Source organism: Accipiter gentilis, chromosome 4, assembly GCF_929443795.1.
Source record: "Accipiter gentilis chromosome 4, bAccGen1.1, whole genome shotgun sequence".
In the NCBI taxonomy this organism is placed as follows: Eukaryota; Metazoa; Chordata; class Aves; order Accipitriformes; family Accipitridae; genus Astur; species Astur gentilis.
In genome coordinates this window covers 4,418,472-4,432,734 of record NC_064883.1, presented here as the reverse complement: position 1 = coordinate 4,432,734, position 14,263 = coordinate 4,418,472, and the positions used below count along the sequence as shown (strand labels likewise).

At 35.5% G+C, this 14,263-nt stretch overlaps 1 protein-coding gene across 2 annotated transcripts in view; it reads right to left on the bottom strand.

Annotated features, from left to right (window-relative positions):
• Positions 1–4,145: 4,145 nt before the first annotated feature.
• NGLY1 (N-glycanase 1) overlaps positions 4,146–14,263 on the bottom strand; it is a 30,013-nt gene continuing 19,895 nt past the window's right edge. For both annotated transcript variants that reach the window (XM_049798655.1, XM_049798656.1), the window contains exons 9-12: positions 11,992–12,156; positions 10,492–10,680; positions 6,958–7,135; positions 4,146–6,443 (exon numbers count right to left, since the gene is read on the bottom strand). In XM_049798655.1, coding sequence (XP_049654612.1) covers positions 6,268–6,443; positions 6,958–7,135; positions 10,492–10,680; positions 11,992–12,156 — 708 coding nt within the window. In that variant the 3' untranslated portion in view covers positions 4,146–6,267. The remainder of the gene's footprint in view (positions 6,444–6,957; positions 7,136–10,491; positions 10,681–11,991; positions 12,157–14,263) is intronic.

Genomic DNA, 14,263 nt, shown 5'->3' with positions numbered 1-14,263 from the left:
ATAAAAAAAATGAAACTATTAGCTTGGTTTGCTAAACAAACCCCCAAATGATGCAAATTTGACATTCATTTATCAGCATTAACCTGACTACTTTTTTCTGTCCTCGAGTGTGAAAATTAAAACACAGCCTCTAACACTACCTGTTCGTGCTGCTACCTCCATTGTGGAGTTTTGGGGGTTTTAATTCCGATAACAAATAATTTGTTATTTTAAACTTTTTTTAGCCTATTTTCTTTGAAACTATCATTGATAACATCATGGAAATCAGTAAGTATACTTAGGCAGAAACTTCTACCCAAACAACCTAACAAAAGAAAACACCCAAATCAAAACCAGTTTGGGGCATGCTTAATGCAGCCCACAAATAGGCACTTCCCTTTTGGCCAATAAAGTTTTACATCTTTTTGCCAGTGGTGAACTTTGTTTTCAATATACCATGTATTTCCCTGATGCTTTGCCTGAAAGCAAAACCTGCTGCAGTTTAACTACGTTATTTTGACTTTTGAAATAATGCAAGCATGGACACACATATATTACATTACCTTCTATCCTTCTTATCACAGTGGTAATGCAGAGGGAAGGAGGGAGTCTCTGTCTTTCCATTCTGCTCTTTGCTGCTGTTTCCATCTGCTCTAAGAGGCTGTGATCAACTGTTCCAGCTACTTTACTAAGAGTTTGCTTTAAACATTGGCTTGGATGTCTTCATTTTCTTACGTCAGCTGGTTTCCTTATGACTGTTTCACAAGAGAGTCTGTATATTGTTATCCGAAGTGCTTATTTTAAATAAGTCCAGCATTTCCTCCTGATTGTGAGAGTGGTAAGCTGCTAGTTGATGATTTTCTGGGGAGAAAATTTTGTTCCTCTGGGACTTCAAGCATATGGGAGACAGACGTTATATTACTGAAGTTCCAAGGATATGAAATAACACATAGCATGATGTAATAAAAGGATCAAATTAACAGAACATACACTGAAACATTACAATCAAAATGCATAGCAAAATCATCTTTTCCGCCCACTTATAAGATCTCTAGGAGAAGGTCATAGCTAGCCAGTACTTAAGACTCAGTCCTTCAAGTCTCTGTGGGTGCTCAATGCCACACTGAAATCTCGTAATCATTACAGACAGCGTGCTCTTAAAACTCTTGGTTATAATATGCCACTAAACACACTTTTTTCCAAAACCAAAGACCCAGATTATTCACTGGAACAAAGAAAGGAATGAAACTATATCAAGCAGTAGGAGCTTGTTAATTTTAAAATTATTTCTATAGCTTAGACTAGTAAAAATAAAAGATGTCTAAAAATGGATATTCCTTAAATCTTTGACTGCTTTTCCAAAAAGCTGTTCACTATTCTAAGCATTTTTTGTCTACTGAAATTTTTCAGTGACCTAAATATAAAAGAGCACATAGAAAAACATCTCAAAAACAGACTCAGTCATGGAAGTTACTTTTGCCAGCACTCACTTATGTAGTCCATTACATTTTCTTTCCCCATTAAATTTTATTAAGTCCTGGTATTTTTGTTGGTTTCTGGGTGTCATCAGTTTTAATTACTATTGCGCTTTTTTTTTTTTGCTGAGTTTGAATATTTTTAATCTATCCCTTTTATCTCCTCTTACCAAATAAAATGCAAAGAAAATAACTTAATTTTTGTCATAGTATATTTACCATACAATTCCAATCCTCTGTATAAATTAAAAGCAAATTAAAATGTATTTTAAATTGGATAGAAACATGTAGAAAAAGATAAAGCTGCAGACATTGAAGCAGGCTAATCATAAACAAAGCTAATAGCCTAATTACAAAGCTTACCATAAAAAAACCAAAACCCAAGAATAAACATAAAAATCTAAATGAAGGAAAAAAACCTATTCTCTTATTCAGACAGGCAGACAGTCACATTTAGACCCTTACACATTTCACCTTATCTGTACATGCAAATACAGATACTTGAGGCTGTTTGACCTTGGCTTGTTACTTGACCATTCCTAAGTGTCATATTTTAGGATGGGAGGCCTCAAAATTCTGCTCCTGAAATTAGTAACTTCATCGAAGAAGAAACTGTATCAACTAACTAAAGACCTTTTCTTTCCGGTGTGTGTGGGTGGGTGTGTGTGTGTGTGATGTGTGTGGGGGGGTACGGATGGACGCGGACTCTTTACAGTCCTTCTGCTTGGGTCAAATATTCAAGATCAGTATAAAGCACGTAATCTCACTCCAGATATTAGTGCTATTACTCTTTCATTCTATCCACATTGACAACATTATGTGACCAATGATCAGTAAACATAGTATCACTGATGATTGTTTAGAGAGGCCATAAGCTGCAAGGCATAAAGCATTGCTGGCAATGATAGTACTCCATAAAAGAACCTTAAGAGCTAGCACAAAGCAAGGTAAACTACTGCCAATAATGTTGAATAGCTTTTTAAAAATACTCAAAATATAGATAGGACCTAGGTCTATTCCACCAACTGTGTTTAAGGAAGTCATCTGTCTGTAATTTGCTTCTTGACCCTCCACATCGTATGAAGCAACGATACAGAAATTCTTTCAACAGCGACACATCTTTTAAGTTGTTGAATTGCTTACAGAACACTGGCAAAATCTTAAATTTTGTCCAAAATCAGAGGTTTGAACCTATGGTGGAAATTAGAGATTTATTTTAAATAATGTCTGTATTTAACAAATGCTAAGTTTTGACAAATACTGATAAGGTACATCAAATTCTTAACTGGTAGTATACTCCCAGTTCTAGCTTAAGCAACCAAAGGTAAGGAAATGGGGAACGTGAGCATGGAGAAGAGGACAGATATCCTGGTATCTCCCTGGAACACACTCTTCCCCCTTGGAGTTCCTTTGTTTTGGCTTGTTTTGTTTTGAGCTGCAAGAACTCTGCAAATGGGTGTTCCCAGTTTCTGGCAGCCATATGTGCTGCCTACCATCTGTTTTCATTCCACTGTGCTATGGAAACAAACATATTTTATTTTTAGTGTTTTACATCTCCTGATGTTGCACATAATAGGGATTATATCTCATGTGTAAGCCACTATATGTGAAAAATCTTCCATGGATAACTGATGAGTAAAAGCGACATTATCACACAGATCAGATGAGATAATTTTTATTACCTACTTCTCAGTGCAAGTATATAATTCACACACAAGTTTGCTTGATTCACGTATACCTGTGCTTTCTCTCTACACTGCCTGCAAGGGGTTTCCTTCATATGTTTTAAATATACATTCTCTCAGCAACTTCCTGGGGTGTAGGAAATTACTACTTCAATTTTGTGGGTTGCCACTAGTGGTTGGTATTCTGTATTCAGCATTCAGAGTCAAAACAGGGTATGAAGAAACGGACAGCTGTATGATCAACTGTAAAGAGATAACAGTGCAGTAAAACAAGTATTTGTCTGAAAGGAGGAATTCTGTGCACAGGCTCCCACATAGTTCTGTTGGAAACCATGCACTCCAGAATTAATTTGCAAGCATTAATTGGATAGTATAGTATTTATATAAAATTTGATTGAAAAGATTTCACTGTTTCATCTCAGTGCAACTTTGGCAAGCACCCACGGCACACTGGACAGCTGGTAATTCTGTAAAATGCAGCAGACAAAACTGAATTCTAGAAAACATTGCTGGTTTTACCTATATTGACATTAAGCCGTACATTTCTAGGCAACAGTATTTTTTTCTACCCCCATTTAACCTCCCCCTCCTCAAACTTCTAAGAAGCTGAGTAAGCACTGACTTTCAGATACTTATGCCCTGATCAACATCTCCTACAACTCAACCAGTATCACATCATTGCCAGCATAACTTAATATCCATACTTTTAGAACACACTGCAGCACAGATCTTTCCACTATATAATATTGCAAATTCAGGATACTCTAAGTTATTATTAAGCATCTGTTGATGAGGAATTACCTCTGGTTTCAAAAAATAATTAAAAATTTATTAAGAGTTGCACTGAAATAGAGACCAACAGAGAAAATTAGTGCCTTTAAAACAGCTTATGCAGGAAGAGATTAAAAATGTTCACTGTTTATAGGGTACTCTAAAAGACACCTAGAGGAGTTCCATTTAACTTTTTCAGATTAGTTCTATTCAGTTCAAGGTTTTTACTCATTAATTCTTTCCTAAAATAAGCACTTTTATTCACTGCATATGATCTTACAAATACAGAAGCACTTCTTGATAGATTAGATGGGCGAGGCATTTTTCAATCTTTTTAACTCATTCAAACATTTTAATAATGGTCTTTGACTACTCTACCATTTGAGTGGATGATTTTATTATGTTATCTGCAGCTATTACTCTTCCCCCACAGATTCTGACCAAAATTGTGAGAAAATTACTTTTATCTTACTACTTTTAAATTTATTCTGCCTTCTGCTTTCAAATTATCAAATGCAGTTAAGCTGTTCTGCAATTCCTCCTAGTCCTCTATTTTAAGAAATACAAGGCAAGAAATAATTTCTGTCTTAAAGCAGTATCTTTTTCAGCTATCAAAATTATGAAGCAGAAACATTTTTGTTCATTGGTGTCACTAAGTTGTCTTTTTTTGCCTTTTTTCTTCCAATGTAGTATACAGATTAGTCTAAAATACTTTTCTATTGGGTTCCCACTCAAAATCTCAGAACTAGCATTTAGCTGAAACTAAATACAGGATGAGTTTTGAATGGAAACTAGCAAATTCCCTTTGCATCAGTCAAGTGTCAATGAACACCCTTCCATACAGTTCCCTGTCACTGTGTTATTCTGTATTAAGGGAGTGAGACTATCTCTTTCTAATCCCCCTCATAAACTGTCGATTTACATTCTGAAGCAAAGTATATAATCCATCATACATCATTCTGTCACTCCCGAGCTGCCATCACATCAACTGCTACTTCTTAGGATGTCTGTGGCATAATTTTAATGCCTATGCTCAATGTGCATATGCAGTTTCCTAATAAAATCTGAATAGTCTTATATTTGCTTAGATTTGTTGAAAGGTCAGCAAACATTTCTTCCAATGTAAATTATTTTTGACAACCTTTTCAAATCAATACAGTGGTTGAAAGGGTCAGAAAAAGGAACAAAAGGCCTTAAAAACACCGATCTTAAGAATATAATCCCTAATTTTCACTTATTTTAAAATAAACTACAGTTTGAACTTTGCATTATAGTCCTATAATAGAAAACTTCTTGTACAATCCAGCCACAGCTTTCCTCAAATTCTCTAATAAAGACTATTTAATCTGAATATTCACTCCATACTTTATTCACAGCACTGCTACATCTGACACCTTCTGGGTAGCAGTTTTTATTATATTCAATGAAAATAAATTTAAACATTGCATTAATGAACAGAAAAATTGTATATACTTTTACATCAAATTTGGGAATAGTATTCAAGGCAACTCAAGACAATAGCTTAAAAAGTTATTTCAACCTACATGCTTAATAATTATCTTTTAAAAAAGTGGGCAAATCTAATTTATATAATTAAAAAGTATTTATAATGAATAATCTGGTTTTTCACAGAAAAAGTTCTGATGTTCTTACTCAATTTTAAGTCTAAATTTCATATCATATCATTCATAAATTTTCGGTACATAATGAACACTTCTTTCAAAATCAGTTTATTTTCCTAGCACACCATCATATTTCCAAACATTTCTAGGTATTAAACACAAGTTTAATACTTAGATATATAACAAGATAATTTCAAGATTGCTTCAAAATTTATCTTAATTTCAGCTCTTCTGGTTATTACACAAAATCATAATTTTCTTTTAAAATGTCTAAGTCTTCTATTATTATTTAAAATATTTTAAAATCATCACAAGCATCTGTTGTAATAGCAAAATGGAATTAAAACTGTTTTTCCAAGGAGTAGATTATTAAAAAAAAAACCAAACAGCAAGCCAACCCCAAAACTCCAAATCAAAATCAATTACAATTGCTCTGTGCTCTTATGATCATGTTTTGCTTCCTAAAAACTGTTCCCTTTTCATCATAAAGTTTAAGAAAAGGGTATTTAATGGTTCAATCACTTAATTTTGGTGTTTGTTTTTAAAGCAAAGAGGTTTTCATTGTGATGTTTACCTATTCATTACACGTGCAGTTTCAAGTTGGTTAAATGGAAGCAGTGAAACAGGAAATAAGCTCCCAGCAGTATGAACAGGAACTGCCAACGAAATCTTCATGTTGTATCCATGGTATAATGTCTTCAAGGAATCCAAAGAACATCTCTTCAGTTCAGGTTCTCAGAGGTCACTGAGTTTTATAATTATCTCCAAGGAAGTACCTTCACATCCTGTTAAGCTCTCTCTAAAAAGCTGTGTGTGTTGCCATGCAGCTTCACCATCCCCTCCATTTAGAATTGCTTCCAACATAACTTCAGTTGCACCAGAAAAATCTGAGTAGGAGCAAAGATTTTTATCTATTGGAGGAAAAGATAAACACAATTCAGTAAGCCACTGCTCCAGACTGCATTTAATGCTAGAATGCATGTTAAAAAGGGTAAGTTGTAATGAATGCTTAAGGATTTCAGCTGCAACTACTCAAAATTCATCTGTCAATCAGTGGCAGAAAAAAACAGCTGCAAATTTATGTGTTTTGTGCTCGTGCTCAGAGGACCTAGTCAAGTTTGAAGCCACCGCACACGTCTACCCTTCCTAGTAAAACACAAAAGTACCTTGTGTCCACTCTGTGTTCTTGCTAACCCTGCTCTGCTGCAGACAGGGCTGTGTATACTAATAGAACTGGGTTTTGAACCAGTTTTGTTTAAATGCACAGCATTTTCTTGACCTTGCTAAGAAAGATGGAGTTGGAAAAGTCAAAATGCCTTTGCATTTCATTTTAGTATTTGCATAGTGCTCTCTTTATATAAACTATTTATTTCCAGTTACACCTTTGCTGCATGATATAATCCATTATTTGAATTCCACACTTACCTCCTATCAGAGCAACTTCTGCTGTTGGAGAGCAAAGTATCCACTTTATTCTTCCACTCTGAAATGTCTGACTGCTTGTCCTAACTGAAATGGTATCTATTTTTAGACCGACTGACTTGCATTCAAACTTCCAGCTGATGGAAGCAGAGGATGACCCCTCTTTTCGGGCTAAATAAACCTAAATGGAAAGAGGACATAATCAGCATGTCAAAAACTGAGATGACCAACACACATTTAATTAAGCGTTGTAACAAGGACATAAAATCTTAAGATAATACACTTCCATTCTTTATCAAGCCTCTGAACCTTTAAAACTGCACATAGTACAATTTTGTATATAATCTCATTCTGAATCCTTAAGTCTATTCCACAGTTAGGTAATTGTACATGTTCATAGTCCTTCACCAGGGAACATTAATCTATTTCAACATACTTGGTGAAGTTTAAGCCACAAAAATACCTAAGTTTATTATTTTTTTTTTAAAAAGCAGACTTCTGTTTTTTATATAAATGCACAGGCCCAAATGCTTTGGTCGTTCATTTTGGTTTTTCAGTATTGCTGATGAAGAAAACCATATAACAAGTATTTTAGATTCTTCAGATGTGGCTGCTGGCTGCACACCACTTCTCCTAAGACGTGACATGTCTTCGTTAAAGCAAATCATACACACTAGCCGTATATAAATCCTGTAGTAACATTACTTGAACTGTTAGAGATTTGCATAATTAAATGCAGTCCCAATGCTGTTCTAAACTTCACCTGGCTGAACAGTGAAGCTCATCTGTTATCACTCATTAAAGTTACTATGATCCCTCATAAGAATTTTGTAATAAGCGTCTGATGGTCTTTTCAAGTCTAGCATCTATTATCAGCAAACCAAGTTAATGGACATTACAGATCAAAGAGTCAAAACTGCCATGATCCTTTCAGAATCCTTAGTTAAGAAAACTTATCAAAATTCTGTCATGTCCAGGCTCTAATTAATGTCATACTGAATGGACTTAGACAGCTCTTTAGTTTTTAATCTGGAAAGAACAACCCTGAATAAAATAATAATAAAACACATAAAGGTCCCACTCTAATACAGAAATGTCATTGACAGACTATAAAACAGAATTTTAGTGTTATGCACCAGGCATAAAAATGTTAATTCTCATGTTTAAGAAAGCTGAAAAACCCCAAATGTGTGAGGTGTTAAAATGAAGATCACCTATGAAAATGTAACAATTTAATCTGCTTTCATGTGAATATAATCTTACTGCTCATGAAAGTGCTGATCTCCACACAATCTTTTTAAGTACCTCACCTAGCTCTAGCAAGAGACTTCCCTTGATCAGATCCTACTGAATTGCCTTATTTGAGTAAGGAAGCCAAAACACTCCATTAATTACTACTTGGTTGAGTTGCACTAAACATAGGCTTTTAGGGATAAAAGCTAAAATATTAGCCTGTCTCATCTTCCATTATAATATCCAAGCATTTAATCAGAAAAACAGAAGTTGAAGTCTCCTTATATGTCTTTTTGACTGTCCTCTAACTTTCACACCTGGCTCCTCTTTTTCCAGTATTATTTTTAAAAAGACTGAATTTAGAGGGGAAAAAACCCCTCATTCAAATTCTTTTCCACTGGAGCAATTCTTCTGGAAAACAAGCTTATAGAAACCCATGGACCTCAGATCTACAAATTCTTACATTCTTATTCTTACCTACTGTGGTCTGCTTGTTTGAGCCCTGGATGCCAAGTTATCTCTGGGTAATCTAATTAAATTTGTGTTTTTTACCTGTTTGAGTTGTGTACCATGAAGGCAAGTGACACTGAATAGCAAGAGAATACACAAATATGATGAATGTGGCTACTATTGGACTGGCCAAGATGATCACCTATCTGAATCATTTTGATCAACAGCATTGCAAAGACAGAATACGTAACTGATGGTTCTTTTCTGTTACTCCTGGGCTAATACCTATTATAGTGGCCTTTACGGGGGCTTATTGTATTTAAATTTCTTTCCATTCATCACATACTAAATGATAAACAAAATATTTCTGTGAAGGCTTCTTTGGCTTGCTGAATTTCTTGGACATCTGCTGAATCAAACTCCAATCAGTACCTTGCAGATCTACCATAATCATTACAAAAAGAACATGCAAACCCCAACCAACCTTTCCCTCTGCTGTCTCCCATAATACAAACAACCCTCAATGGAAAGTCATTTTAGATTCATACACAGACTTTCTGCAGGATGGTGTTCCCACAGAACTAACATGCCTTACCCACAAGCCTAAGATATACCTGGATCTGTAGCTCTTAATTTTTCAAGGCCATCCTCTCATCCTTTATCTAGAAAAATTTAGGTGCTGTTGAATACAAGGGTAAAATCTTTCTGTCTGGTTCTATAGATTGGTCCTTCCCTGTTTTATCTGATTAGCAGACTTGTAATTGGTTTCAGTGCAAAGACAGTACGTTTCTTGCAAAAGTGAGGATAACTGATCATTGGAGACTTGAAGATATAATGTGCTATCAGATTTTTAGCAGATCCTAGGGAAGCAGAGAACAGTTGTCCCTCATTCTGAGTTTTTGTTACTTCTCTTTTCCTATTAGCCCACACTGTTGTAACATCTTTTGTATTGTCCTCCAGTTTCTTCCCTTATTCCTTCTCTTTTATGTAGAACAACCTCTCCAAGCTATTCCCCCATTGCATTTTGCAAGGCAGTTATGCATACACCCAGCATAGAAAACCTCAGAAGACTGTCATATATACTTAGCTCCATTTTTCATCAATGGATGCAAACCATTGCCTAAGCTAGAACACTTGGCCAGAGATCTTTCAGACTAGTAAACTGACAGGGGAACAAAGCAATAACATGCTATAGTCCCTGACAGGAATGCTCAGTTCCACAGTTGGTAGCTGTTGCAGGAAAAGACTTTTGCTAGTAAATGACCCCTTCCCATCTTACAGGCATCAGTTATCTTCTCAGATTTAGAGCATATGACTCTTCTGCTGCTCTGCGTCCTGACAGATGGGAAGGATTCTGGGCAGGGTATACAATAATCTGCATAACTGACAGGTTTTTGCCTTCTTGCAGATGGAACTGTAATACTTGGGATGACAACTTCTTCCTTTGGCTGTGTATCAAAGAGATATGGCACACCATAAAGCTATTCTCCAAAACAAAACAACATATATTTTTTTTGGAGAGATGTACTGCTTTTCAATAAAACATTATTGTACATTAGCCCAAAAGCATAAGGAGGAAGCCATTTTTTAAAAATTTGGTGCTTTAGCAAGGATTTTACCTACCTGCAGAGAATTTGGTCATCCTTTCTAAAAGAAAAGCTGAATTTATTTCTAATTTCTTAAATCATATGGCAATCTTACTTGAACCTTAACAGTAACATTTACTAACATCAGCTGAAGTCTATGTGCACCAAGAGAGGTTTTGACGCCAAACATTGGCAAGGGTTTTCTATTTTATTTGTGTTATCACACTTTTACAATAGATTCTATGCTTTTAATCATTGTTATCCTTACCATTTTCCAATCTGTTTCAACCTTTCTCCAAATAGACTCTGCCTTCCAAACACCTGCTTCCCAGCCACTTATTTTTTCATTATTATTGGAAATCCGTGTATAACTATCTTCTACTATATTGTAAATGAGGTGGAAAAGTTTAGATGTCTTCTCTTTTTCAGAGGGAATAAAAAGTACTTCTTTTCTTTTCTGAAAAAGACAAAAAATACAAGCACCTTCATTCCCCAATACATTTCAGTAAGACTATGTTACTTTTAAACAGCACGCCATGGTTTCCCAATTCAGTTTTGCTGTCAACTGAAAAAAAATGTAATTTTTAAGAGAGGTCATGGACAAAAGCATTTCTGCAAAACAGAAGTTTTAAACCAGTTACCTACAACAGACTTGTACATTTTCCAGAGAGGAGCAGTAAATTTAGTTTTTACATTTTCTTATGATTACTTTTAGAAGTAAATTGTTAACAAAATAACAAAAATTTGCAAATTTAAGTAAGAGATTAACATGTTAGGAATAAAAAATTTGTATGTTCAGTATATTTCTTGTACAATCAAAAGTAAATGGTTGTTCCAAATAGCAAACTTAATTCTGTGACTACCATACACAGGTGTTTGTATATGACAGTTTACAAATCAACTTCAAAAAACTTAAGATACAAACTTCATAACTTCACTTTTTTTTTTTTTAAAGATTCGTCATTGTTCTTACAAGTTTCAGCAAAGCATAAATTAAATCTTCTAAAATATGGAGAACTGAAATAAACTCTTAGTTTCTCAAATTTAGACAATCCTATGAAACTCATTAATTTCACCTAACTTGTTCTATTCAGGATTGTCAGGCATTCCACATGACAGGATCACTACAAGATTGATGTAATGAGTGATGGCGTAAGTCATACTTTTGCATGCTGGCTCAAGCTAAATATGGCTATAGTTCTGGGAAACTGTACTTTAGCATAAATAATTAAAAATAAAATCTTGCTTTCAGAAATAGTCAAAAACATTGATATGAAAATCGATTGAGATTATTATTTAAGAGATTGTTCCATTTACGCAATCCTAATTGCTCCCACATTGTTTTATCAACAAAAATAGTTGGTCAAAACTTACTTCCAGGCTTTAACCAAGAGTAACTAATAACACAAATAAACTTTTTTTTAAAGTTTTCCCAACTGTTTTCAACTACTTTAAACTTCCTAGTTCTGTCACACTGTAACTAACTAAAAGGAAAAGAACTATTTTTTATTAACTTGTAAGAGCAAACCACACTTTAGATCAAGGATTCCCAAACATTTTTAGAATCAACAGACCACCATCAATCCTCAAAAATTACTTGTGGACCTCTGCTGAATTCACATCACACTTGCACCTAATGTTTTTGCAAGTTTCACTGTTTGAACTAATCTGTAGGCTACCTACCATGAAGTGCTTTTCCTCTGCAGACCATAATCATAGAACCTCTATTTAGCTACCTCTAATGGTCACCAGTGCAAAAGTTAAATACCTCTGGACCAATTTCACCTCTGGCTACTCGCCAAGCCATTGAACCTGATGTCCTTCCACCATATTCTCTGGGGTTAGGTGTTTTGGGAGAAATAAATTCAACAAGCTCCACAATTGTTCTTTCCAAGAGCTCTCTTCTTCTGTTTTCTGACAAAGATCGTTGTCTCTGAAAATACATTTAAGAAGCAAAGTAAAAATTTTTTAAAAAATGGTATTTATAATTCTGCTCTACAGTGACACCAATAGGGAAAAAAGAATTGAAAAAATAGACTAACATTTAAAGTCTAGACTGACTGTTAGAAACATTAATCTTATACCACAGGTGCAAATATAAATCAGTCATAACTGATTTCCTTTAAAATAAGGTTTGTGCTATGTTTGCAATAGATTTGCTTTGATGGTAAAACACTTCCATAGCATATTTCATAGCTATTCATATGTATTCCATACCATAGCTGTTCTTGATACTATTTGGGGGAAAGAAAAAGCAAGCATAATTTTGGGGTCAAACTTTTCTTCTCTGAGGTGGAGTGATTTGGTTGGCAACTGCTTGGGTTTGTGATTAAGGCCAAAAAAAGATTCAGTTAGTCTCTGAAAGAGTTATTTCACAGTGACTGACTATCATAAACAATGACATTCATATTTTTGCAGATATCAGAAAACTGACAAAAGCATATCACCTACACTTCCAGGTAAGTTAGTGGAAAAGAGAAAGAATTACATAACACGATTTCTTTACATACATGAATAAAACTATGAGCATTTTTTGGGTACACAAAAAAAGTTCATTGTGAGAGGATGGGGTTCTGTCTCCATGATTTTCATGTCAAATACACATAGCTGATGTGTGAAGCCTTTTTCCTTAATTGTGGGTACACCCCCACAGGGTTGGAAAATTAAGTTCAACATTGAGTATGCAAATAATTACACATCATCTTTTTTTCCTACTTTGGCGATCGCCCAAGGCATGCACACTCAGCCCACTAGGACCTGAAACTTCAGGCTAATAAGTATGCCAATTACCTCAAAAGCAGTCCTGATCCCAGAAAGTTTTGCTATTAGGGATCAGAAAAAAGGCATTTGAAGGGTTTTTGTTCCAGACAACAATCTGGAACTGGATAAAGGAAAGTAGATACAGAGAAATGATGAGAAACAGCTCCAGCTGAACAAATTCCAGCTGCCAAATACCAGTTCTAACACAGCAAGGGGGCAATACACCTCTGCTTGTGTTGATGGATGTCAAGCAGGGACTCCAGCAGTTCCTCATGAAACACAAGGCCTTTCTGAATCTAACACTTGCCTGGGCACTTTGGATATCCATATACAGTACTACAGATCTCACTCCAGCTCAGAGGAAGTTTGATATGGCTTACCCCAAGTTAACAATACCAATCTACAATCTTCTTTGAGCCACTTTGATGTAGGGAAACCCACTGTCAGGGATCATCACCACTGAAATTAGTGATGCCACACTGAGAACTGGTTGCCCTTGTTCTGCAGCTATTGTAAGAGTATCTAAAAAAAAAAACTGTTAGAGAACAGTGCTTCAACACAAAAAGGGTGCTTCAGAAGACAGGCTCTTTTATGTATGCTACAAGAAATAAGTAAATTCCTCAAATGTTAAGGGTACAAGTATGTCAATTCTTGTAATCTCCACCCCACCCAGTAGACTCTTGCATATAAGTGCTAGCAGCACGCAAGATATGCATAATGCTAAGACTCCGCAGAGATCAACACTGCCTGTAACTACATTTCCTACAAATGACATTGTCATGAACAGCATCCATGTACTGAAATGGATTCCAAGAACTCCTATCAACTGCCATGGCTCAAACTTACTGCTTTTGTTTTTCCTTAAGGTATTGCCCTCTACATAAATGCTCAGGCCCCACCTTTCCTTGGCAGACAAAGGGAATAGGAAGGAGGAGGGATTGTGAACTGCAGTTCTAAAATCAGTTCTGCATCCTGTGCAAGTTATGCTGTTCATGCCTCCTGAAGGACTGTGATTTCAGGAGATCGATAACCTGTGTTAAGTGGACCCATTGCTGGCTAAGCAACAAGTAATTTGAGGATAGAAATTGAATTTTAAACCTTTAAACAAGGAATATTGGTTCATCTCATCTGGAGCACCTCTCCTATGAGGACAGGCTGAGAGAGCTGGGGTTGTTTAGCCTGGATAAGAGAAGGCTTCAGGAAGACCTTATAGCAGCCTTCCAGCACCTAAAGGGGGCCTACAAGAAAGCTGGAGAGGGACCTTTTACAGGGGCTGTTGT